General features: G+C 44.5%; 1 protein-coding gene across 1 annotated transcript in view; it reads left to right on the forward strand.

Moving 5' to 3' along the window:
* zbtb20 (zinc finger and BTB domain containing 20) overlaps nucleotides 1-19,276 on the forward strand; it is a 151,601-nt gene extending 132,325 nt beyond the window's left edge. Inside the window, exons 3-4 of the mRNA XM_084319718.1 lie at nucleotides 7,746-9,353; nucleotides 18,548-19,276. Coding sequence (XP_084175844.1) covers nucleotides 7,766-9,353; nucleotides 18,548-19,173 — 2,214 coding nt within the window. The 5' untranslated portion in view covers nucleotides 7,746-7,765 and the 3' untranslated portion in view covers nucleotides 19,174-19,276. The remainder of the gene's footprint in view (nucleotides 1-7,745; nucleotides 9,354-18,547) is intronic.
* Nucleotides 19,277-27,840: the final 8,564 nt, after the last annotated feature.

Consider the following 27,840-nt stretch of genomic DNA (forward strand, 5'->3'; position numbering starts at 1 on the left):
AGTAAATACAGATCCGCTCCTCTTCTGTGACCCCCCCCCCCCGTCCGTCCGTCCGTCCGGTCTCGAGGTGCGGGGGCTGTATGTTCTGATTCCAAGGCTTCAGTTAAATGCACAGCGCCTCGTGTTTTCACATCGGAGACTCATGTGATTTATTCCTTCCTGTAAGCAATGGATCTCGTCCTGTTTTAGAATCATTAGGACTCATGGACTCCACTGCTGCTCATGTGACCAGTTCTTATAAGCATGCTCCATATTTCTATATACCTACTACAACATACACCTGAATATAACCCATATAACTCTGTATCATAGCATGTGCAATAATGCTGTATGTACCATTAGTTGACTAATAGAAGAGACACTATAACTGATTAGTTGACTAATAGAAGAGACACTATTAATTGACTAATGAGGCACAGGTACAGACTACAACGTATGACATATATCATGCCAGTTAGACTACCTTGTGTATACTGCACCTTACAGTATGTATACTGTTTACTTTTACTCTCACTCATAGTATATTTATTGTAATGTATAATATAACCGATAGGGCACACAGACCCTCATCTGCATCTTTGTTTTTTCACTGTTTATTTCCCTCATATTTTAATAATTCTATTGCCTATAATATTTATGTCTTTCTACTATTACCCTATTAGAGAAAGAGGGGCTGAGGCCACAGAACAAGTGGAAAGTCTGTCAAGTTGACTATATTTATAAACTGAGAGCCAGGGGCCCCAGGCAGCTCATTAAAGCTGAGCTGCTGCTCGTGTAGTGAGGGGCCCTCAGCAGAAGCAGGGGCCCTGACCCTCTCGGGCCCCTCAGCAGAAGCAGGCCCCCTGGCCCTCTCTGGCCCCTCAGCAGAAGCAGGCCGCCCGACCCTCTCGGGCCCCTCAGCAGAAGCAGGCCCCCTGACCCTCTCTGGCCCCTCAGCAGAAGCAGGCCCCCTGACCCTCTCTGGCTCCTCAGCAGAAGCAGGCCCCCTGGCCCTCTCTGGCTCCTCAGCAGAAGCAGGCCCCCTGACCCTCTCTGGCTCCTCAGCAGAAGCAGGCCCCCTGGCCCTCTCTGGCCCCTCAGCAGAAGCAGGCCCCCTGACCCTCTCTGGCTCCTCAGCAGAAGCAGGCCCCCTGGCCCTCTCTGGCCCCTCAGCAGAAGCAGGCCCCCTGGCCCTCTCTGGCTCCTCAGCAGAAGCAGGCCCCCTGGCCCTCTCTGGCTCCTCAGCAGAAGCAGGCCCCCTGGCCCTCTCTGGCTCCTCAGCAGAAGCAGGCCCCCTGGCCCTCTCTGGCTCCTCAGCAGAAGCAGGCCCCCTGACCCTCTCGGGCCCCTCAGCAGAAGCAGGCCCCCTGGCCCTCTCTGGCTCCTCAGCAGAAGCAGGCCCCCTGACCCTCTCTGGCTCCTCAGCAGAAGCAGGCCCCCTGGCCCTCTCTGGCTCCTCAGCAGAAGCAGGCCCCCTGACCCTCTCTGGCCCCTCAGCAGAAGCAGGCCCCCTGACCCTCTCTGGCTCCTCAGCAGAAGCAGGCCCCCTGACCCTCTCTGGCTCCTCAGCAGAAGCAGGCCCCCTGACCCTCTCTGGCTCCTCAGCAGAAGCAGGCCCCCTGGCCCTCTCTGGCTCCTCAGCAGAAGCAGGCCCCCTGGCCCTCTCTGGCTCCTCAGCAGAAGCAGGCCCCCTGACCCTCTCTGGCCCCTCAGCAGAAGCAGGCCCCCTGGCCCTCTCTGGCCCCTCAGCAGAAGCAGGCCCCCTGGCCCTCTCTGGCTCCTCAGCAGAAGCAGGCCCCCTGGCCCCTCTCGGGCCCCTCAGCAGAAGCAGGCCCCCTGGCCCTCTCGGGCCCCTCCACACAGACCTTTAAGAGACCTGGCGGCTCGAAGAAGCAGCAGAGAAGCAGCGATGTTTGGCTTTTTCATCGCTATACAAAAAGAAACAAGCACTGAAGAAACATGTGAGATGGCTGTGTGTGAGACAGGTGTGTGTGTGACAGGTGTGTGTGTGAGACAGGTGTGTGTGTGATAGGTGTGTGTGAGACAGGTGTGTGTGTGAGACAGGTGTGTGTGTGTGTATGTGTGTGTGTGTGTGTGTGTGTGTGTGTGTGTGTGTGAGACAGGTGTGTGAGACAGCTGTGTGTGAGACAGGTGTGTGAGACAGCTGTGTGTGAGACAGGTGTGTGTGAGACAGGTGTGTGTGTGTGTGTTTGTGAGACAGTGTGTGAGACAGGTGTGTGTGTATGAGACAGGTGTGTGTGTGTGTGTGTGTGTGTGTGTGTGTGTGTGACAGTGTGTGAGACAGGTGTGTGTGAGACAAGATCCAAACAAAAATCATGAAATAAATGTATTTTGTATTCCTATAGCACCTTTTAAACAAAAACACATCTAGCCAATAGAGACAATAGACATTTGATAGATAGGAAAAATACAAGAAAATAGATGAAAGATAAAGGAGAGAAAATAGAGATAATACACAACCATGTACAATAATGAGTGGGAAAATAAACGGTTATAGTTTTATTATAGATCATAGTTTTATTATAGATCATAGTTTCATTATAGATTATAGTTTCATTATAGAGCATAGTTTGATTGTAGATCATAGTTTCATTATAGATTATAGTTTCATTATGTATTATAGTTTCATTATGTATTATAGTTTCATTATATATTATAGTTTCATTATGTATTATAGTTTCATTATATATTATAGTTTCATTATGTATTATAGTTTCATTATATATTATAGTTTCATTATATATTATAGTTTCATTATGTATTCTAGTTTCATTATGTATTATAGTTTGATTATAGAGCATAGTTTGATTGTAGATCATAGTTTCATTATGTATTATAGTTTCATTATATATTATAGTTTCATTATGTATTATAGTTTCATTATATATTATAGTTTCATTATGTATTATAGTTTCATTATATATTATAGTTTCATTATATATTACAGTTTCATTATATATTATAGTTTCATTATGTATTCTAGTTTCATTATGTATTATAGTTTCATTATAGATTATAGTTGTATTATAGATTATAGTTTCATTATATATTATAGTTTCATTATGTATTAGTTTCATTATAGATTATAGTTTCATTATGTATTAGTTTCATTATAGATTATGGTTTCATTATGTATTATAGTTTCATTATAGATTATAGTTTCATTATGTATTATAGTTTCATTATAGATTATAGTTTCATTATGTATTATAGTTTAATTAGATTATAGTTTCATTATGTATTATAGTTTCATTAGATTATAGTTTCATTATGTATTATAGTTTCATTATAGATTATAGTTTCATTATGTATTATAGTTTCATTAGATTATAGTTTCATTATGTATTATAGTTTCATTATAGATTATAGTTTCATTATGTATTATAGTTTCATTAGATTATAGTTTCATTATGTATTATAGTTTCATTATAGATTATAGTTTCATTATGTATTATTGTTTCATTATATATTATAGTTTCATTATAGATTATAGTTGTATTATAGATTATAGTTTCATTATGTATTATAGTTGTATTATAGATTATAGTTTCATTATGTATTATAGTTTCATTATGTATTATAGTTGTATTATAGATTATAGTTTCATTATATATTATAGTTTCATTATGTATTATAGTTGTATTAAAGATTATAGTTTCATTATATATTATAGTTTCATTATGTATTATAGTTGTATTATAGATTATAGTTTCATTATATATTATAGTTTCATTATGTATTATAGTTGTATTATAGATTATAGTTTCATTATATATTATAGTTTCATTATGTATTATAGTTTGGGCAACAGTGGCTCGGGAGGTAGAGCAGTTGTCTGGCAGTTGAGGTTGCCGGTTCGATTCCCCCTCCTCCCGGGCAGCATGTCGAAGTGTCCTTGAGCAAGACACTTAACCCCTAACTGCTCCTGATGAGCAGGTTGGCACCTTGCACTGTAAAGTGCTAACCTGCCGTCGGTGCCTCAATGTGTGAGTGAATGGGTAAAATGTGAGGAACAAAGTGTAAAGCGCTTTGGATAAAATCGATACTGTATATAAATGCACCATTTCGTTTGGGAATATTGTCCTCATCCAACTAATACGCTCTCTCTTAAGTATCTCTGATGTCTCTCTCTCTCTCTCTCGCTCTCTCTCTCTCTCTCTCTCTCTCTCTCTCTCTCTCTCTCTCTCTCTCTCTCTCTCCCTCTCTCCAGGTGACATTGGTATATCTGATGTGTCTCTCTCTCTGCTCTCTCTCTCTCTCTCTCTCTCTCTCTCTCTCTCTCTCTCTCTCTCTCTCTCTCTCTCTCTCTCTCTCTCTCTCTCTCTCCAGGTGACATTAGTATCTCTGATGTCTCTCTCTCTCTGCTCTCTCTCTCTCCAGGTGACATTAGTATCTCTGATGTGTCTCTCTATCTCTCTCTCTCTGCTCTCTCTGCTCTCTCTCTCTGCTCTCTCGCTGCTCTCTCTCTCTCTCCAGGTGACATTAGTATCTCTGACGCGTGTCTCTCTGCTCTCTCTCTCTGCTCTCTCTCTCTCTCTGCTCTCTCTCTCTCCAGGTGACATTAGTATCTCTGACGCGTGTCTCTCTGCTCTCTCTCTCTGCTCTCTCTCTCTCTCTCTCTCTCTCTCTCTCTCTCTCTCTCTCTCTCTCTCTCTCTCTCTCTCTCCAGGTGACATTAGTATCTCTGATGTCTCTCTCTCTCTCTGCTCTCTCTCTCTCTCCAGGTGACATTGGTATCTCTGATGTATCTCTCTCTCTGCTCTCTCTCTCTCTGCTCTCTCTCTGCTCTCTCTCTTTCCAGGTGACATTAGTATCTCTGATGTCTCTCTCTCTCTGCTCTCTCTCTCTGCTCTCTCTCTCTGCTCTCTCTCTCCAGGTGACATTAGTATCTCATGTCTCTCCTCTGCTCTCTGCTCTCTCTCTCTCTCTGCTCTCTCTCTCTCTCTCTCCTCTCTCTTCTCTCTCTCCTCGTCTCTCTCTCTCTCTCTCTCTCTCTCTCTCTCTCTCTCTCTCTCTCTCTCTCCAGGTGACATTAGTATCTCTGATGTCTCTCTTTCTCTCTGCTCTCTCTCTCCAGGTGACATTAGTATCTCTGATGTGTCTCTCTCGCTCTCTCTGCTCTCTCTCTCTCTCGCTCTCTCTGCTCTCTCTGCTCTCTCTCTCTCTGCTCTCTCTCTCCAGGTGACATTAGTATCTCTGATGTGTCTCTCTCGCTCTCTCTCTCTCTCTGCTCTTTCTCTCTCTGCTCTCTTTCTCCAGGTGACATTGGTATCTGATGTGTCTCTCTCGCTCTCTCTCTCTGCTCTCTCTTTCTGCTCTCTCTCTCTCCAGGTGACATTAGTATCTCTGATGTGTCTCTCTCGCTCTCTCTCTCTGCTCTCTCTCTCTCTCTCTCTCTCTCTCTCTCCAGGTGACATTAGTATCTCTGATGTGTCTCTCTCTCTCTCTCTCTCTCTCTCTCTCTCTCTCTCTCTCTCTCTCTCTCCAGGTGACATTAGTATCTCTGACGCGTGTCTCTCTGCTCTCTCTCTCTCTCTCTCTCTCCAGGTGACATTAGTATCTCTGACGCGTGTCTCTCTCTCTCTCTCTCTCTCTCTCTCTCTCTCTCTCTCTCTCTCTCTCTCTCTCCAGGTGACATTAGTATCTCTGACGCGTGTCTCTCTGCTCTCTCTCTCTCTGTTCTCTCTCTCTCCAGGTGACATTAGTATCTCTGACGCGTGTCTCTCTGCTCTCTCTCTCTCTGTTCTCTCTCTCTCCAGGTGACATTAGTATCTCTGACGCGTGTCTCTCTCTCTCTCTCTCTCTCAATTCAATTCAATTAAATTCAAATGGCTTTATTGGCATGACGCAACTTGTACATGTTGCCAAAGCAAATGATTAATAACATAAGCATGGATTACAAAACACATATTAATGTCATAGTACATACAAAAATTATCATCATAAAATAGAACATAAAATATTACAGCATAAACATGTCAGGTGACTGTCACTCACCGTCCCTCAGTCTATGGCAGGCAGCAACCCTCCAGAACATTTACAACAAGCGGTGCAGGGGCAAGGCTAAGAGAATCATCAAGGACTCCAGCCACCCGAACAACTGCCTCTTTGAACTACTGCGGTCAGGCAAGCGATACCGGAGTCTTAAGGCGAGCACAGAAAGACTCAGAAGAAGCTTCTATCCCCAGGCCATCAGGCTGCTCAACGAACAATAAACACTATGCAACAACCATCAAATGCACACAGCACACACACCCACACGCACACACTCACTTAAACAAACAACACACTGCAGCACCCACTCTACACACTTTAGATCACCTAAACACACTTTACACTTTATATTTATTGGTAAAGGATTTGCACTACAACTCGTACACCTTACTGTAAATTGTACCTAAATTGTACCTCATCCCATTTCTGCTCTGCACTATATAGTATTGTATATTAGTACATTGCATAGAATATTGTATATTGTATGGTAACTCAGTTACTTCTATTCTGCATCGAACATTGTACATATGTCTATACTGAACACTGTGACCTTTTGTACTTCTATTTTACATGCTATACTATTTTATTTCATACTATCTTGTCTAGCACAGTCTCTGGAGCGTAACAGTAAGAAGCATTTTGTATAAAAGTATTCTGTACTTCTGTATGACAACTATTAAAGAAACTTGAAACTTGAAACTTGAAACATAGGCTGCTGCTAGCTCACAGCTTGTTGAGTCCTCCCCTAGTAGGACTGATAGTTTTCCTGTATCTGGTAGTGCAAGAAAACCTTTTGTTATTAGTTCAAATTTTCTTAAAATGCGTTTCTCTAATATATTAATATTTTTCACATTTGGTGAGGAAGTGCAACTCTGTTTCAGGCTCACTGAGGATGCAATGACAGCACAGCCTTTGCTCTGCAGGAAGCCAGGTTTTCCTGTGCCTTCCCTTTTCAACAGCGAGGCTGTGCTCACTCAGTCTGTATTTTGTCAAGGTTCTTTTTAGTTGTTGATCAGTCACCATGCTCAAATAATCTGCTATGGTGTACTGTCGATTTAGAGCCAGATAGCACTGCATTTTGCTCTGTGCTTTTGTTTGTGTTTTCCAATAGGCGATGTAGTTTTGTTTTAGCTGTGTAGTAATTTGATTTATTCTGATTGGTGATGTGTTCTGTTCCTGGGGTGTGTTAAGAGAGCAGGTTTGTGGATTCAGCCTCAGGACCAGCTGGGTAAGGGTGTTCCTGCTGCTCCTCAGCTCTTGGCACTGCAGGGCTTGATACTGTAGTGGTACGAGAGGGGGTCACTTTGTTTTAGGTGTGTCCAAAAGTTAATTGCTCTTTTTAGTATTTTTAGTATTAGTGGGTAACGGCCTAATTCTGCCCTGCATGCATTGTTTGTAGTTTTCCTCTGGACATGTAGGAGAATCTTACAGAACTCTGCATGCAGGGTCTCAATGGGGTGTTTGTCCCATTGGGTAAAGTCTTGTTTTGTAAGTGGACCCCACACCTCACTGCCATAGAGTGCAATTGGTTCAATAACACATTCAATTAATTCTACCCAGATTCAAATTGGTATTTCTGTTTGTATATTTCTTTTTATGGCATAGAAAGCCCGGCGTGCTTTCCCTCTCAGCTCATTGACTGCTTCCTTAAAATGTCCAGTTGAACTTAGTTTTAGTTTTAGTCTCTCTCTCTCCAGGTGACATTAGTATCTCTGACGCGTGTCTCTCTGCTCTCTGCTCTCCCTCTCCAGGTGACATCAGATGCAAGGGGATGACCGAGCGCATTCACAACATCAATCTCCACAACTTCAGCAATTCTGTACTCGAGACCCTCAATGAACAGCGCAACCGTGGGCACTTCTGTGACGTGACGGTCCGTATCCATGGCAGCATGCTGCGAGCTCACCGGTGCGTGCTGGCTGCAGGGAGCCCCTTCTTCCAGGACAAGCTGCTCTTGGGCTACAGCGACATCGAGATCCCCTCCGTGGTCTCCGTGCAGTCCATCCAGAAGCTGATAGACTTTATGTACAGCGGGATCCTGCGGGTGTCTCAGTCCGAGGCCCTGCAGATCCTGACCGCCGCCAGCATTCTCCAGATCAAGACGGTCATCGACGAATGCACGCGCATCGTGTCGCAGAACGTGGGCCTGGCCGGCGGTTCGGGGGGGTTCCCCGGCGCGGCCCCCGGGGGGGGCGACTCGGGCCAGGACACGCCGCGGGGGACGCCCGAGTCGGGCACGTCGGGGCCCAGCAGCGACGCCGAGTCGGGTTACATGCAAGCGGCGTCGCAGCAGAGCGTGGAGCGCGCCTACACCTCGCTGTACTCCTACCCCGGCCTCTCGTTGCAGAACGGCACGCGCGAGCGCTCCCTCTACGTCGGCGGCGCCGTGTCGGCGACGGCGGCGAACTACGACCCGACGCTCGCCGCCGCCGCCGCGCAGAAGAATGACCAGCAGGCCCACCAGCAGGACCCGCCGTGGATCACGCGCATCCACGAGAGGTCCCAGCAGATGGAGCGCTTCCTCTCCACGGAGTCCAGCGGAGGACACTGCCGCAAGCAGCCGCGCCCGGTGCGCATCCACACCGGCGGCGTCGTGCACATCAAGCAGGAGGCGGCGGACGACGAGTACGGCTGCTACGAGGCCATGGGCGAGTGCACGGGGCGGGAGGAGGGGGGGGCGGACCACCACGCCGCGGAGGGCGTGGAGAGCGAGCCCAAGGGCGAGAGCTTCGATTCGGGGGTCAGCTCCTCCATCGGCACCGAGCCGGACTCCCTGGACCAGCAGCAGTACCTGCTGGGCTTCGGCCGCGAGGGCAGCGGCGAGGGGCACGCGGCCGACGGGGGTCAGATCGAGGTGGACGACTCGTCCCCCGAGCAGGTCCAGAAGACGGAGGACGGCGGGGCGGTCTCCCCCCGCGGCGACCCGATGGGAGAGCCGCAGCTCTCCAACAACCCGGTGATCTCTCAGTACATGGCGAGCGCCGCGCAGCACTACATGCCCCGCCAGGCGGACTCCATGAGGATGCCCCTCACCATGACCGGCAACCACAACGCCCAGGCCGCCGGGGGCAGCTTCATGCCCACGCTGTTCGCCAACCCGCCGGGGGGGGGCGACAACAAGCCCTTCCTGTTCAGCCTGCCGCAGCCCATGGGGGGGGGCCAGCAGGCCGGGTTCGGGGGCGGCGGGCCTGCGCCCCCCATGTCGACGTACCCCGGGGGGCTCACGGCGCACCAGCTGGCCGCCCAGCAGCAGCAGCAGCAGATGCTGAGCGGCGAGAAGAAGCCCTACGTGTGCACGCTGTGCAGTAAGACCTTTACTGCCAAACAGAACTACGTCAAACACATGTTCGTGCATACTGGTGAGTACCGTCCGCTCTGTCAGGGCCGCGCCTCAGAGAGCCCTTAGATGAGTACAGGGGGACTGGTTTAGGAGCGCGACCAGGGTGACTGATTTAGGACCGCGACCAGGGTGACTGGTTTAGGACCGCGACCAGGGGGACTGGTTTAGGACCGCGACCAGGGTGACTGATTTAGGACCGCGACCAGGGGGACTGGTTTAGGACCGCGACCAAGGTGACTGGTTTAGGAGCGCGACCAGGGTGACTGATTTAGGACCGCGACCAGGGTGACTGGTTTAGGAGCGCGACCAGGGTGACTGATTTAGGACCGCGACCAAGGTGACTGGTTTAGGACCGCGACCAGGGTGACTGGTTTAGGACCGCGACCAGGGGGACTGGTTTAGGACCGGGACCAGGGTGACTGATTTAGGACCGCGACCAGGGTGACTGATTTAGGACCGCGACCAGGGTGACTGATTTAGGACCGGGGGTCAGTTGAGTGTTATTATCATTGTTTATTGTTTATTTGGAACCTTTGTTTGAACTCGTGAAGCACCCAAGGTCGCCCTCGTTTTCAGCGACGACGAGCTTCACCAAGCGAAGACGCGGTTTATCAGAAAATTCATGCCTAATATAGTAAGATAGAAGAAACAACAAAGAAATCAGCTAAGACAGTTGCAAGTCGACACACAGTGGTCGGAGATCATACTTTCAAATGCAGCAATAACAGCTGTAGTGATAGGCTGGACATGCGACAGTAATAACAGTGGTGACAGTTTTCACAACATGAATGACGAACGGGACGTGTGCTTGTGACGTCGACGCAGGTAGTTTCATATTCAAATCAAATGTATTTGTAAGGCCCGACAGCACACGTTAATGTCCCCATGGGCCGGACACGTCTTCTTTAAACAGGTCAAGAAGAAACATCACAATAAATCAAGAACAAAACAAGAACACCATGAAATCCAAAATAAAATGTAAAATAAATAAATGAATGCAACACTCCCAGATATACCCCACGCGAAGGTAAGGAACAACTCACTAAAAACCTTGAAAAAAGCACCACAGGCAATGTTGAAGCAGGTAGTTTCATATTGAAGCAGGTAGTTTCATATCGAAGCAGGTAGTTTCATATCGAAGCAGGTAGTTTCATGTTGAAGCAGGTAGTTTCATATTGAAGCAGGTAGTTTCATATTGAAGCAGGTAGTTTCATATTGCAGGTAGTTTCATATTGAAGCAGGTAGTTTCATGTTGCAGGTAGTTTCATATTGAAGTAGGTCGTTTCATATTGAAGCAGGTAGTTTCATGTTGAAGCAGGTAGTTTCATGTTGCAGGTAGTTTCATATTGAAGTAGGTAGTTTCATATTGAAGCAGGTAGTTTCATATTGAAGCAGGTCGTTTCAAGTTGAAGCAGGTAGTTTCGTGTTGAAGCAGGTAGTTTCAAGTTGAAGCAGGTAGTTTCATATCGAAGCAGGTAGTTTCATATTGAAGCGGGTAGTTTCATGTTGAAGCAGGTAGTTTCAAGTGGAAGTAGGTAGTTTCAAGTGGAAGCAGGTAGTTTCATGTTGAAGCAGGTAGTTTCATATTGAAGCAGGTAGTTCCATGTTGAAGCAGGTAGTTTCATGTTGAAGCAGGTCGTTTCAAGTTGAAGCAGGTAGTTTCATATAGAAGCAGGTAGTTTCATATTGAAGCAGGTCGTTTCAAGTTGAAGCAGGTAGTTTCATATTGAAGCAGGTAGTTTCAAGTTGAAGCAGATCGTTTCATATTGAAGCAGGTAGTTTCATATTGAAGCAGGTCGTTTCAAGTTGAAGCAGGTAGTTTCATATTGAAGCAGGTCGTTTCAAGTTGAAGCAGGTAGTTTCATATTGAAGCAGGTAGTTTCATATTGAAGCAGGTAGTTTCATGTTGAAGCAGGTAGTTTCATGTTGAAGCAGGTAGTTTCATGAAGCAGGTAGTTTCATATTGAAGCAGGTATAGTTTCATGTTGAAGCAGGTAGTTTCATGTTGAAGCAGGTAGTTTCATGAAGCAGGTAGTTTCATATTGAAGCAGGTAGTTTCATATTGAAGCAGGTAGTTTCATGTTGAAGCAGGTAGTTTCATATTGAAGCAGGTCATTTCAAGTTGAAGCAGGTAGTTTCATATTGAAGCAGGTAGTTTTATATCGAAGCAGGTAGTTTCATGTTGAAGCAGGTAGTTTCATGAAGCAGGTAGTTTTATGTTGAAGCAGGTAGTTTCATGTTGAAGCAGGTAGTTTCATGTTGCAGGTAGTTTCATATCGAAGCAGGTAGTTTCATGTTGAAGCAGGTAGTTTCATGTTGAAGCAGGTAGTTTCATATTGAAGCAGGTAGTTTTGAAGCAGGTAGTTTCATGTTGAAGCAGGTCGTTTTATATTGAAGCAGGTAGTTTCATATTGAAGCAGGTCGTTTCATGTTGAAGCAGGTAGTTTCAAGTTGAAGCAGGTAGTTTCATGTTGAAGCAGGTAGTTTCATATTGAAGCAGGTAGTTTCATATTGAAGCAGGTCGTTTCATGTTGAAGCAGGTAGTTTCAAGTTGAAGCAGGTAGTTTCATATTGAAGTAGGTAGTTTCATGTTGAAGCAGGTAGTTTCAAGTGGAAGCAGGTAGTTTCATGAAGCAGGTAGTTTCATGTTGAATCAGGTAGTTTCAAGTGGAAGCAGGTAGTTTCATATTGAAGCAGGTAGTTTCATGTTGAAGCAGGTAGTTTCAAGTTGAAGCAGGTAGTTTCAAGTGGAAGCAGGTAGTTTCATATTGAAGCAGGTAGTTTCATGTTGAAGCAGGTAGTTTCATATTGAAGCAGGTAGTTTCATGTTGAAGCAGGTCGTTAACGAAGCAGGTAGTTTCATATCGAAGCAGGTAGTTTCATATCGAAGCAGGTAGTTTCAAGTTGAAGCAGGTAGTTTCATGTTGAAGCAGGTAGTTTCATGTTGAAGCAGGTAGTTTCATGTTGAAGCAGGTAGTTTCATATTGAAGCAGGTAGTTTCATGTTGAAGCAGGTAGTTTCATATTGAAGCAGGTAGTTTCATATTGAAGCAGGTCGTTTCAAGTTGAAGCAGGTAGTTTCATATTGAAGCAGGTAGTTTCATATCGAAGCAGGTAGTTGAAGCAGGTAGTTTCATATTGAAGCAGGTAGTTTCATATTGAAGCAGGTAGTTTCATGTTGAAGCAGGTAGTTTCATGTTGCAGGTAGTTTCATGTTGAAGCAGGTAGTTTCATATTGAAGCAGGTAGTTTCATATCGAAGCAGGTTGTTTCATGTTGCAGGTAGTTTCATGTTGAAGCAGGTCGTTTCATGTTGAAGCAGCTAGTTTCATATCGAAGCAGGTTGTTTCATGTTGCAGGTAGTTTCATGTTGAAGCAGGTAGTTTCATGTTGAAGCAGCTAGTTTCATATCGAAGCAGGTTGTTTCATGTTGCAGGTAGTTTCATGTTGAAGCAGGTAGTTTCAAGTTGAAGCAGGTCGTTTCATGTTGAAGCAGGTAGTTTCATATCGAAGCAGGTTGTTTCATGTTGCAGGTAGTTTCATATTGAAGCAGGTAGTTTCATATTGAAGCAGGTAGTTTCAAGTTGAAGCAGGTAGTTTCATATTGAAGCAGGTAGTTTCATATTGAAGCAGGTAGTTTCAAGTTGAAGCAGGTAGTTTCATATTGAAGCAGGTAGTTTCATGTTGAAGCAGGTAGTTTCATATTGAAGCAGGTTGTTTCATGTTGCAGGTAGTTTCAAGTTGAAGCAGGTAGTTTCATATTGAAGCAGGTAGTTTCATGTTGCAGGTAGTTTCAAGTTGAAGCAGGTAGTTTCATGTTGCAGGTAGTTTCAAGTTGAAGCAGGTAGTTTCATGTTGAAGCAGGTAGTTTCAAGTGGAAGCAGGTAGTTTCAAGTTGAAGCAGGTAGTTTCAAGTTGAAGCAGGTCGTTTCAAGTGGAAGCAGGTAGCAGGTCGTTTCAAGTTGAAGCAGGTAGTTTCAAGTGGAAGCAGGTAGTTTCAAGTGGAAGCAGGTAGTTTCATGTCGAAGCAGGTAGTTTCGTGTTGCAGGTAGTTTAAAGTTGAAGCAGGTAGTTTCATGTTGAAGCAGGTAGTTCCATTACTCCATTACCGGTATATCATCGGCATACAGTATAGAAGAGAATGGTGGTTGCAACGTTGTCCTCTGTCCAGACACCGTCGCCATTTTGAGGCTGTTTGGGTTTGTTTACATTTGTTATATTTATAAACTCTTGGAGTAGAAGTGCACCTGTATTTTGAGTTATGGTGAGCTAAGAATATTCTCGCAGGTTTACTTTCCATCTATGAGGCATATTGAAGGATCCACATGAATTGAATACACTGCAGTTAGTCTTCCTAGGATCCACAGACAAAAGAAAAACATGTTCATACAGTAGCAACACATGAAAACATCCATTAGACTGCAGCTTTAAGACTACTGTACTGTTTCAGGTGTTATTGTGTTATTTTGAGCAGTTTAGCCATTACCATTTGCATTTGATGTAACGCTGCATTTGCCAAAATGTTGTAAAGTCAAGACATTAGCAATTTACAAAGGACATTTTACAGGGATAGTACAACAAACAATAGACAGCAGACTGTATTAACCAGTTATTAACCAGTTATTAACCTTGTATTTAGTGCCATGGACATCAGCGTTAGCAGCCTTTCATGTTGAAGCAGCATGCGAAACACTGCGAAAGCATGCAATTGGTCCACTGATGGATACATCTTGATATCTAGTCTAGTGTGTTCATTAGATGGGTGAAATCCTCTTTCAGTGCCTCTGTGCCTGTTTTCATAGGCAGTTAGCCTCTGGTATGTGTGCCATTAGCGTTAGCCACGCTTCTATGACTCTTTTCTTTTGGAAAGAATGATAAAACAAAACAAAAAAAATAATTATTATTATTATATATATTTTTTTGCATTCGACTAAGAGGTTGGCAGTCGACTATGGCTCCTTTCGATCGATTATTTCGACTATTCGACTAATAGGGGTCAGCCCTACTAGTATTATAGATAGACAGATGATACATACATCACAGAGGTAAGAGACAGAAGATACATACATCACAGAGGTAAGAGACAGACGATACATACATCACAGAGGTAAGAGACAGACGATACATACATCACAGAGGTAAGAGACAGAAGATACATACATCACAGAGGTAAGGGGATTCATTGAAACACACATCAAACAAACAACCAAATACATGAAGCAGAACAGACTAATTACAGTTAAAAGGCTGGGGCGACAGGTGCAGGCGTTGTGAGCTTAGGTAGGATATAAACAATCTCCTTTGAGACGAATAACATCATGAAGAGAAGAAGGATTCGAGTATTTGAGGACCTGAGTCAGTTGACACCCAGAGACACACAGAGAACTAAGTTACACTTATCATTAACAAACAGAACCACTTACTAGAATTACGTTACATTCATGGACTTAGCAAACAGAGGACAGGTCAGAGAGGTAGGTCAGTGTCACATCACCCATAGCAACGTCCTGACCCCTGACCTCTGGCCCTTCTCCCGAACCCGACCGAAATCTCCCGGACAGAAATCTAGCTCTCCGTTTGTTTCCTCCTTTTATACAGAAGGAGTTCTCTAAAATTAGCCCGCTATTTAAGTCGCCCGCCCGTATGAGGTAACCTACTGCTGACCAAGATGACCTTTGACCCGAGTCTGTTCTTTGTGGGCCTATTATCCTCCACTTGCAGAGTTGAGCTTGATACAATGGACTATGTATGCTATTGTGTAACAAATATTGTTGAGGTTTGACCCTTTTTTAGAACCGTTAGACCTTAGTGCTGAGACAAGAGCTGGGTCAAGTGCTGAGACAAGAGACACGAACTGGGACAAGAGACAAGAGACAAGAACTGAGACAAGAGACAAGAGCTGAGACAAGAGCTGAGACAAGAGACAAGAGCTGAGACAAGAGACAAGAGCTGAGACAAGATCTGAGACAAGAGACAAGAGACACGAACTGGGACAAGAGACAAGAGACAAGAACTGAGACAAGAGACAAGAGCTGGGACAAGAGACAAGAGCTGAGACAAGAACTGAGACAAGAGACAAGAGCTGAGACACGAACTGGGACAAGAGACAAGAGACAAGAACTGAGACAAGAGACAAGAGCTGAGACAAGAGACAAGAGCTGAGACAAGAACTGAGACAAGAGACAAGAGCTGAGACACGAACTGGGACAAGAGACAAGAGACAAGAACTGAGACAAGAGACAAGAGCTGAGACAAGAGACAAGAGCTGAGACAAGAGACAAGAGCTGAGACAAGAGCTGAGACAAGAGACAAGAGCTGAGACAAGAGACAAGAGCTGAGACAAGAGACAAGAGACAAGAGCTGAGACAAGAGACAAGAACTGAGACAAGAGACAAGAGCTGAGACAAGAGACAAGAGACAAGAGCTGAGACAAGAGACAAGAGACAAGAACTGAGACAAGAGACAAGAGCTGAGACAAGAGACAAGAGCTGAGACAAGAGACAAGAGACAAGAGCTGAGACAAGAGACAAGAGACAAGAACTGAGACAAGAGACAAGAGCTGAGACAAGAGACAAGAGCTGAGACAAGAGACAAGAGCTGAGACAAGAGACAAGAACTGAGACAAGAGCTGAGACAAGAGACAAGAGCTGAGACAAGAGACAAGAGCTGAGACAAGAGACAAGAGTTGAGACAAGTGCTGAGACAAGAGACAAGAGCTGAGACAAGAGACAAGAGCTGAGACAAGAGACAAGAGACAAGAGCTGAGACAAGAGACAAGAGCTGAGACAAGAGACAATAGCTGAGACAAGAGACAAGAGACAATAGCTGAGACAAGAGACAAGAGCTGAGACAAGAGACAATAGCTGAGACAAGAGACAATAGCTGAGACAAGAGACAAGAGACAAGAGCTGAGACAAGAGCTGAGACAAGAGCTGAGACAAGAGCTGAGACAAGAGACAAGAGCTGAGACAAGAGACAAGAGCTGAGACAAGAGCTGAGACAAGAGCTGAGACAAGAGACAAGAGCTGAGACAAGAGACAAGAGACAAGAGCTGAGACAAGAGACAAGAGCTGAGACAAGAGACAAGAGACAAGAGACAAGAGCTGAGACAAGAGACAAGAGCTGAGACAAGAGACAAGAGCTGAGACAAGAGCTGAGACAAGAGACAAGAGCTGAGACAAGAGCTGAGACAAGAGACAAGAGACAAAGGCTGAGACAAGTGCTGAGACAAGAGACAAGTGCTGAGACAAGAGACAAGAGACAAGAGCTGAGACAAGAGACAAGAGCTGAGACAAGAGCTGAGACAAGAGACAAGAGACAAGAGCTGAGACAAGAGACAAGAGCTGAGACAAGAGACAAGAGCTGAGACAAGAGACAAGAGCTGAGACAAGAGACAAGAGACAAGAGCTGAGACAAGAGACAAGAGCTGAGACAAGAGACAAGAGCTGAGACAAGATCTGAGACAAGAGACAAGAACTGAGACAAGAGCTGAGACAAGAGACAAGAGCTGAGACAAGAGACAAGAGCTGAGACAAGAGACAAGTGCTGAGACAAGAGACAAGAGCTGAGACAAGAGACAAGAGACAAGAGCTGAGACAAGAGCTGAGACAAGAGACAAGAGCTGAGACAAGAGACAAGAGACAAGAACTGAGACAAGAGCTGAGACAAGAGACAAGAGCTGAGACAAGAGACAAGAGCTGAGACAAGAGCTGAGACAAGAGACAAGAGACAAGAGCTGAGACAAGAGACAAGAGACAAGAGCTGAGACAAGAGACAAGAGCTGAGACAAGAGACAAGAGACAAGAGCTGAGACAAGAGCTGAGACAAGAGACAAGAGCTGAGACAAGAGACAAGAGCTGAGACAAGAGACAAGAGCTGAGACAAGAGACAAGAGACAAGAGCTGAGACAAGAGACAAGAGGTTGAGACAAGAGCTGAGACAAGAGCTGAGACAAGAGACAAGATCTGAGACAAGAGACAAGAGCTGAGACAAGAGCCAAGAGCTGAGACAAGAGACAAGAGCTGAGACAAGAGAGGGGGGGTTTCTAATTGCAGCCACCCATAGGCGCTCGTTGAGAGCGGTTTTGAAGGAGGGTAGGGATTCACATTCCTTTACGGCTGTGGGTAGGGCGTTCCACATTATTGTGGCATAATTGCAAAATGTGTTTAATATGCAGTTAGACCCGGAGTCCAGTACAAACATCTGCTTTTATCACAATATATCACAATTTATTAATTATAGAGTTAAAAACTGAAACAAATAACTCTGATTCCAAGCTGCTGTCCTTCGCTCTAGCAGTTACCACCTCGTTCCTCTGGAGGGCGGTGTGCTGTCCTTCGCTCTAGCAGTTACCGCCTCGTTCCTCTGGAGGGCGGTGTGCTGTCCTTCGCTCTAGCAGTTACCGCTTCATTCCTCTGGGGGGCGGTGTGCTGTCCTTCGCTCGAGCAGTTACCGCCTCGTTCCTTATTATTGTCTTGGATAAAAGTGTCTGATAAATGACTAAATGTAAATGTAAATGTAAATATAAATGTAAAATAATAATAATAATAATAATAATTTATTGCATTTATATAGTGCTTTTCTAGACACTCAAAGCGCTTTACAATGTAGGGTGTAAATTGTCTCCTTCACCACCACTGGTAGCACCCGACCTTGGGCTACGCAGGCTCAATGGCTGCCATACACTGGCACCAGGCACACATCACACTACTACACAATGGCTGAACGGCTCAGGAGACAGGGATTGATATCAGTCAATTAAGGGGAAGGGATGATTAGGTGGCCTTGATGTCAGAGACCTGATTGGGAATTTGGCCAGGAACGTCGGGGAACCCCCTACTCTTTGCGATAGGCGTCCTGGGTTCTTTAACGACCTAATTCAGTCAGGACCTCGGTTTAGCGTCTCATCCGAAGGACGGCACTCGCAGGTGTACGGTGTCCCTATCACCGTAACAGGGGCATTGTTACTGGCAAGTCCAGAGGACAGAGTGCCCCCTGCTGGACAACAACACCACTTTCTGACAGCAGCCTTGACCGGGGCTCGAACCGGTTTTCCTCCGATCATGAGTCCGGAGCTCTACTCATGTAGCCACGCTGCATGTAATGTAATGTAAATGTAATTGTAAATGTAAATGTAAATGTTACGCCCTCTTGCTCTTGTGTGTGTCGCCCCTCCTCTAACGCCCTCTTGCTCTTGTGTGTGTCGCCCCCTGCAGGTGAGAAGCCACACCAGTGCAGCATCTGCTGGCGATCCTTCTCGCTGAAGGATTACCTCATCAAGCACATGGTGACGCACACGGGCGTGCGCGCCTACCAGTGCAGCATCTGCAACAAGCGCTTCACGCAGAAGAGCTCCCTGAACGTGCACATGCGGCTGCACCGCGGCGAGAAGTCCTATGAGTGCTACATCTGCAAGAAGAAGTTCTCCCACAAGACCCTGCTGGAGCGGCACATGACGCTGCACAGCACCGGAGGAGCGGTCGCCTTGAGCCTCTCGGCCTCCGCGGGGGGTGGAGGAGGCGGGGGAGGAGGCGGAGGAGGAGGAGGAGGCGGAGGAGGAGGAGGAGGAGGAGGAGGAGGAGGAGGCGGAGGAGGAGGCGGTGGAGGAGGTCCGGTCTCCGTTCCCATGCCCATGGCCGCGTCCGAGCCGGGAGCCGGCAGCGTGGTTGCCCTGGCGATGCCGGCGGTGGTGGTGGGGGGCGGAGCCGGAGCAGGAGTGGGCGTGACCTCGGAGGGCGGCGGCCAGGAAGGGACCACCTACGTGTGTTCCGTGTGCCCCGCCAAGTTCGACCAAATTGAGCAGTTCAACGACCACATGCGAATGCACGTCTCTGACGGATAAGTACCACGACGACGACGACACACAAAAAAACCTGACAACAACAAAAAAAACTATAAAAAAAAAATACATAAACATCTTTTTCCGAAAAGAATGAAAAATAAAAATGGCACTAGATTTTTTCTTTTTTGTTTCTTTTTTTTTTTTTGTTTTTTTTCCTTTCTTGTTATTATTATTATTACTTTGGGGTATGAAGAGTAAAAAAGAGTAGAGACACTGGCACATTAAGTTTCCCAAAAAAAAAAGTTTTCTTTTTTTTTTGTTTGTTTGTTTGTTTTGTTTTTGTTATTCTAAAAGAAAAAAAAGATGGTGGCCTTAAGGCTGTCGTTTGATCTACTGGATGGATCCAAACCACAGGCCTCTAAATGTATGCTTTCCTAAAAATACTGAGTTACGTGTTGAACACTTTGAAGTGTTTAGTTACGTGTTGAACACTACCAAAAGGCCTATGAGAGAAACACGTACACACAAACACACCTATACCGTGTAGAGATGTTTGTATGAGTGTACATGTGCATACTTATGAGTATGTGTGTATTTGCATGCGTGTCTGCGTCGTTGTTCATGTCTGTGCGTGCATGTGTGCGTGTATGTGTGTGTGTGTGTGTGCGCGTGTGCGTGCGTGTATGTGTGTGTGTGTGTGTGTACATTGCCATGAACCTTGGCAGATGTGAACCCCATACTGACCGCTTTGGAAACTATTTAAGTGTCCAAACCTACTGTGGTATAATTTACAACAACAAACTACAATAACAATAACAATAATGACAAACAAAACAAAGAAAAACTTCACCTGGGTTGGGCTAAATATTCCCTCAAAAAAATACTGATGGTCACAAGATTGCCTTCTTATGTAAAAAAAAAAAAAAACCCAACAACAGCAGCATATATATATATATATACACACACATATATATATATAAAAAAGGAGAGTAGTTAATTTGACACTGGGTTTTATTTATTCCTATGGTATTAAGGGACTGTACAATGCAGCTGTCGTCAAAGGTACCAATTTCGATATTTTTTTTACTGAAATGTAACTTTCCCATCAGTCAGTCACATGGGCGATAATTTTAAACGCTTTACGATTACTGCCCATTCATTTTCTCTTTTGATGGGTTTTAAAGATTCAGTTTACTAAAAGTTAAGGGGGTTTGTTTAGAAGACAGTATTTGAACAAAAATATACAATGTTTTCTTGTTTTATTTTCTCTCTCTCTCTCTCTCTCTCTCTCTCTCTCTCTCTCTCTCTCTCTCTCTCTCACTCTCTCTCTCTCTCTCTCTCTCTCTCTCTCTCTCTCTCTCTCTCTCTCTCTCTCTCTCTCTCTCTCTCTCTCTCTCTCTCTCTCTCTCTCTCTCTCTCTCTCTCTCTCTCTCTCTCTCTCTCTCTCTGGAGTTTGGAGTTTAAATAAATTAGCATACACTGCCACTAAATATCTTAAAAAGACTGTTAAGGTGAATAGACCTCTTCCATTAAAAGAGAAAAAAGAAAATAGACGAGAGAGGGAAAAAAACTAGTCGTTAACGGATTCCTGTTTTCACATTTTACAGTTACTGGCAGTTTGACTGTAGGCGATTCAGACTCTCTCTCTCCCACCTTAACCGCTGCTCGTCTCCCTTCAAACTGGAACTGTTATCCGCTGTAGATTCATACAGCAGGACTTGTCATAGAGGGCTATTCTTGGTAACAAGTAGCCTGACGTGATTATGAGTTTGATAACCTTTACAGTCCTGTTCAGGAGTTTGAAGCGAGATCGAGCTAGCGCTTAGAAGAGAGAGTCAGAGGGCCAGGGTTGGAGGGGTGGGGGGTGGGCGGGTGGGATCGGGGGTCAACTCAAATTGGAAAATCGACACCATCCTACTTAGAGTAACTGTATGATCTATTCATCACTATTGCACGGCCGCTTGAGCGGGCAGGGGGAAAGACGTGTATCTTTACCGCCCCCTACCTGTCGGCGCAAATGGTGCGCGACGTTTGGTGACGGTTTCCATCAAACTGGACATTCAGAACACGTCGATTACTCGTCTGTTGATGTACACTTGTGAGAGAACCGTCTCACGTTCATAACGACAGTCAGCGGTGGGGTATAAGCGGCCTATCGTCCTAGTTACCGCTGAGATACGTCAGAGGATGAGGTAGACCCGCCCCCCTCGTCAATCACAAGTATGTGTTATGAATGTGTTCACAATAATAACACATTAAAAGGTGTCCAATGTCGTTTTTGACCACTGGTTGGCGCTATAGAGCACAGTGTGTTCTTCCAGCATGCGCACGAGCACGGAGGTGACGCACACAAGAGTGCACTGGAGGAGTGTAAACATGCCCCTGTGCTTCAAATCAATTGGTCCGTACGATCTCCCTCAAAAGCGAATAAGCTAACTGCCTGTCAATCGAAGGAGGTCGGAACTAAACACGGACAGGATGTAAATGCGCCATAACTATTCCTGAGCAAGTTTAGCTCGAAACCTGGCCCCCCATAGTGTGACCAACTGCTGTGGCCTCCGATATTGCGCCGTGATTGGCTGAGGCGCTCTCCATGCTGGCTTCTGCGTCAAGCTGTTAGCTAGAAGCTAACGTTATGCTAGGCAGCCCTAGCTAGTCTTCTACAGTTGGAAATCAGTGAATAATAATTAGTTAGCTACTAAGTGGCTAAGTAGCTGCTTCATATTTACATTAGGGGAGTATGAAACTTGTAAACCTGTACAAAAGGCACAAATATGAAAATGAGGAATGAAAGTCCCTATTATTAGCCTACTGAAATATTGTCATTCATCATGTGGGTATTTTTGTGAATGACTGATCTCCTATTTCGTTCTGTCTTTGGCCTATGTTTAACGTAGCTAAAAGGGCAACAACGCTAACATTAGCTCCAGACAACCAGTAAAAGCACACAAACTAAATTATGAATGAAAGTTATTCATCGATTATTCGACTCCTCAAATATCGCCGTTCATAAACAAACAAAAAAACACTGACACTGACAATATTTTACAACGTTGAGTAATAACCAACCCCAACAGGGGGCGCTACATAGCTATGCTCTCTCATCTTTGAGACAGCGAGGTCCACAGTTCACGCCGTGAGGCCATGCCACGTAAGCCAATGAGAACGACGGGGGGGGTGGGGGGGTTTTCCCGCCTAAACCCGCTTGGAAATAGTTAGCGGAAAACGAAGAAAACGGTGAAAATGGACTTTGTTAAAGTAGGAAATGTATTCAGCTTGTCGGCTGTAGAACAAACACAGAAAACTATATGTGAATATAAACAAGAAGTCGGCTGTTTACCAGAAAGCTCCGTTGGACACCTTTGATAGATGAGCGATGAAACACGCGTCCTAAATGTCCAGCCCGCTGTAAAGCGTCCGCCAGCGTTTTAAAGAGGAGATGCAGATAACAACAGCTCGGCAGCGTTGATGTTTAATCGTGGCGTGATGTAACATAACCACAGGGTTGCAGATGGAGTTTCCGCACGATAGTATATACATTCCTTTTTTCTCTGAAACCTATAGACACACAGCATGTACAGAATATAAATAATAGTTTCTTTCATTCTCGCCTGTCACTTCACTTACCGGCTCTTCTCTCTGACATCTGACTTCTTTACATTGCTTTTTTAATCTGAAATAGGACACACAGATACACAGACACACACACATGAGCGCACACACACACGAGCGCACACACACACACACACACACACACACACACACACACACACACACACACACACACACACACACACACACACACACACACACACACACACACACACACACACACACACACACACACACACACACACACACACACACACACACTAACAAACACACAAACTGCCTGCAACCTGAAGGCTGAAGACTCATTTTTCTGTGAGTCATCGCACTTCCGTAGTTGTACTGATGAGAGAATAAACCACATACAGCCCGGTCCAAGACCGATGCGCTGTAGATTGAGAAAAAAAAAGGTGCTATTTTGCACATTTTCTTCAAATGCCTGTGCTTAATATTTAATATTTTTTTGTAAATGAACTTATATGATTTTCTTTTCTTCAATTTCAAAGGAAAAATCTTTTTTTTTTTATCTTGATGAGCGGACTGCATTATTTTCTTGCATATATGTTGCACTGCTTAAACCAATAAGTGCACTACTGTTACCAGAGATATTATAGTTTTTAGAGAAGAAGAATCTTTTTTTATTAATCTAAATATTTGGTTGTAGAGTTCACGTTGTATTTAGAAAATAGCTTTGTTCCAGTTTATTAAATAAGTGATTCAGCATTTCTCTGCTTTTGTTATCGCTCGCAGTTACATTATGTACTTGTGCTGCGTTGAGTGCAAGCGTTTAAATTTTTATTTTAATTTAAACCTGTACCTGTGCTTATTTGTTTGAACCTTTTTAATACGTTATTTTCTCGAGTCGGTCCCCCCTCTTTAAGTACAGATGCAGATTTCTTTCTTTTTTCCTATAAAAGCACTCAAGCCAAACAAAATCCATAAAAAATAATAATAACAATAATAATTACAAAAAATAAAAATAAAAAAAATAACAATGATACTATTTTATAGTGTGTGTTGACATACATGATACGTGTGTCTTAGAGAAAACTTTCCTTGGGGATATTGAGGCGGGAGGATGATTGTATGCATCTTATCTGATAATCTGTCAATTATACACAGTCGTGTCCCTTCCTCGGTGTTTGTAGTTCGGTGTGCGTGTGCAGGTGTGTGTGCGTGTGTGCGTGTGTCTGTCCGTGACATATAGCCTAATCAAAACTGTTGAAAAGTGTCTGAACTGTTAGGGCTTCCTTTGCAATATGCACCACAGGTACTGCAAACAGCTATATCCTTCTGGGGCTATAGAATAGAAAACACCTACAGTGTAAATTTTTTAGATTTTGACCATGTTCGATCAAATATCGATGACTTCACTGTCTGTCACCAGTCGAAGAGAAGCGAACCTTAAAGCTAAACATGTGACCGTTGTTGATCTGCCTCAACTGCATCACAGAGAACACATTAGGGTATAACGTCCCCCCCCCCTCCCTCCTTCCCCCTATTTACAATGACAAAACACTGTTGTGATGTCATCACAGGCCCGTGATAAATCCTATACTCTTCATTTCTTATCCCAACAAGACAGATCAGTCATTCCCTGACAAGGTTAAGCCCTCGATAGAAGGGAGCTGATTGTTTTGTTTTTTTGGTGACTGGCTGTGTCTCCTTTGGTGAAAAAAGCTACTTAAAGAGCCTAAACCGTTATGGTCCCCATGGAAAAGCCGTTTCTTCCAGAATGGCGACGTTGCTGCATGCCAGTGCTGGATTTGATTTTCTAAACAGCACTTGGGAGGGGGGGAAATAATCTCTTTTGCCTTATCAGACAATGCACTATATAGAATATGTTAAAAAAAACACACAAAAAAAAGAAAACACAGCCGAGATGTCTTTCCAGCAGGGCTGCTATGATCAGTCCACGGTGTTGGTGTTTGTCGTCGATGCAAAGGTGACTTACTGCCAAGCTAACGTCATCACTTACCAGAGAGCAAAGGTGTAGAGGAGCGCTGAGGACCGGATCTGCTCAAAAATGTTTACAACGGCGCTCATGTAGTTGTGCATGTAAAATAGACAAATTAAATAATAATAATAATAATATCTATAAATCAGATTGATTTCCATCCAGTGACGTGTCGTACCTGTCAAGTGTTGCACGCAGGCGTATGGAACCTGAGGTGCGGGGTCTTCCTTAACCTACTGGTCCAGCTCAGAAACAGAGGGAGAGACTAGTCAAACGGTTCCCTCCTCGTGGTTTTGCTGAACCAGGAGGCACTTCTGGCACATCGTGTGCTTAGAGACGTTTGGAGAGAGCGGAGAGGAGGGTGGAGGTGAAGAGGAGGGTGGAGGTGAAGAGGGGGATGGAGGAAGGCGGGCAGGGGGAGGAGGAACGGTGTCTCTGTGACCTACGACCGAAAAATACAAATAAATCATCATATATGCCCCCCCACCCACCCTCATGCAGAAATTAAAAACAGGGCAATAACTCCACACACACAGATGTTCTGGTAGAAAACACTCCCAGTCTTTCATTAAAGAAGCGCCTAGGAGACTCGTACTCGGACAAGTTCTCATTATGTAGCCACGTTTACGAGCTCTTAGTGCGTTAACGTCTTGTTTAATGTGATACCAAATGTCAAGGATGACATTGATTAGACCTATAGCTAGGGGGGCGGGAGGGCGGGTGCTAGCAAAAAGAAACAAAACCGCTATTGGATGAAATTTTGTCAAAATATAAAAACAAGCGTGGGAACGGGCCGTTGCCGTTTACTTCTAATCCGCCCGCCGCCTCGGAGTCTTCCATTGCCTCCGCGTGACTTGGCAGGTTTTGGAGGGAATATTTAGAATTGACAAAATGGCCGACCGACTTCATTCTTGTAAATCAGCCTCGCAATCCAACGCAACTGCAATTTATTTGTCTTTCACGTGGTATTCATTTGTGCCCTTCTTTTGGCAGATCCGGGCCTCGGCAGAGTAGTTTCGGCGTGACACGTGTTCAGTAATCCAGCATTCCTTCTTGGCACTCAACTGTAATCTTGTAGTGAACCCTGAATTTGCATAATCTGTGTAATCCATTATATTAAATGCACTATTGACCGTCGCTGATGAGCAGTCATCCTATCAGCACATTGGTGTCATGGGTTTAAAATGAAAAACCCGAAAAGCTAAATGTTTTTGTTTTTTTTCCTTTTTTTTCTTTTTTCGTTTGTTTGTTTGTTTGTTTGTTAACCCCCAGAAATACACCATTCAAAGTTTTCTCTCTCTTATTATATATTTCTTTTTGGATCATCGAAAAGTTACCACACACTACCCCGAACGAGGGCTTGTGGGACGTCCTATATGGGCTCAGTTGAGTACTGGCAGGATTTTGAGAGGGTACAGATGTTCTCACCAGTGTGTCAAGCTATACAAGTAGATGTACGTCACATACAGTAGCCTTCCTGCATTGCCACAGCATCAGTCCATGCTTATATATATATATATATATATATATATATATATATATATATATATATATATATATATATATATATATATATATATATATATATATATATATATATATTCTATATATATAATTACTGGTTAAACTTTTTTTTTTTTGCAATGTTACCCCGGAATAAGCCCCCACGCCCACCGCCTGAGCTTCTGAACGTGATTTATTGTCGTCTGTTATCTTCCTAGGCTTTATAGTTTGCCAACTGTACGCGCTGCATATTTCTATGCGAACAAAAGGCATATTGAGGAGTAGAGAGACGTGATAAAGACTCGGGCCCCGCGGCGCGCTCGTCGTGCGTCTCAACGATCCCGCCTTTTGTTCATTGTTTGGTTTATTTGAGCGTGTGTACTACAGCCACAGGGTGGTGCGTTGCATTCATCTTTAGTCCTCTTCATTTCTCACTCTTTCTTCTGGTGACAAAGTTCTTGGTTCTTTGGGGGGCGTGAGGGATACTCCCAACGTCATGGTCGTAATGCGGCTTTGAACCCGAGTCCGCCATTTCTGTGTGTATATATATATACGCTACTGCATTTACGTGGAAGTGTGAGGGTCTCTCGACCCGTAGGACGTTGACGTCATGGTCGTAATGCGGCTTTGAACCCGAGTCCGCCATTTCTGTGTGTATATATATATACGCTACTGCATTTACGTGGAAGTGTGAGGGTCTCTCGACCCGTAGAGACAACGTCCTTACTTCTCTGTCTGTCCCCCGGCGTGTCCCTCTTCCGGTCGGGGAGACGTCCACCGTACTTCTCTGTCTCCGTACAGGGTCATTATTTTAGTCTGTCTGCGTGTCCCTCTCCCCATTGGACGCCTCTCTTATCTGTCTCCATACCTTCTTTGAGTTGGGATTTCTATATTTAGCGCGTATTAACGTTACAAAAGTGCAGAGTACTAACTTCAGAAAACGTGAAAACATCCAGATCATCATTTCCTCTGTCCGACTACAGTACACACGAGAGTAACAGATAGCTTCTGATAAATATACTGTATATTATATATGTAAGAATCCACATGTACACACCCAGATATAGTTATCAAATGACTAGGGAATTATGCCAAGTGCCTCAATAGAACTCCATACAGCTACCATACAGATGATTCATAGTTATTCTCTCCTACATTGCACATATACAGTCTAATAAACACAATGGTTTATAAAATGAGATACTATTTATAGCGCGACAGCTGGAATAATGAGTGCATCCTAAGAGATCCCTTTAAAAATATATGAAACCTTTTATTCATATAAAGATCTGCAGTTTTTATATTCCGACAGCATACAGCACCATATGTTATGAAGGATTGGAGGATTGAAAATAGGCCAAATCGCTTCATGATAAATGCTTTTTTTTAATATATATATTATTTCTTAAAAGATTAGTCATTCAAATTTAAATTAAAGTGTAGCATTGAAAAAACAACATTAATGTTTTCTCTGAATTCTAGAACTCGTCATGGTTACGTCATGTGAATGTTTCAATGACCAGTACGTCATGTGAATGTTTCAATGACCAGTAGCCATGGTTACGTCATGTGAATGTCGTAGAATCGTACTATATATCTAGTTAAATATCAAATTTGAAAGCTACCACAGTATGTTTGACAATTATGTTCACAATACA

This window comes from Notolepis coatsorum (assembly GCF_963971535.1).
Source record: "Notolepis coatsorum genome assembly, chromosome: 8".
Taxonomy (NCBI): Eukaryota; Metazoa; Chordata; class Actinopteri; order Aulopiformes; family Paralepididae; genus Notolepis; species Notolepis coatsorum.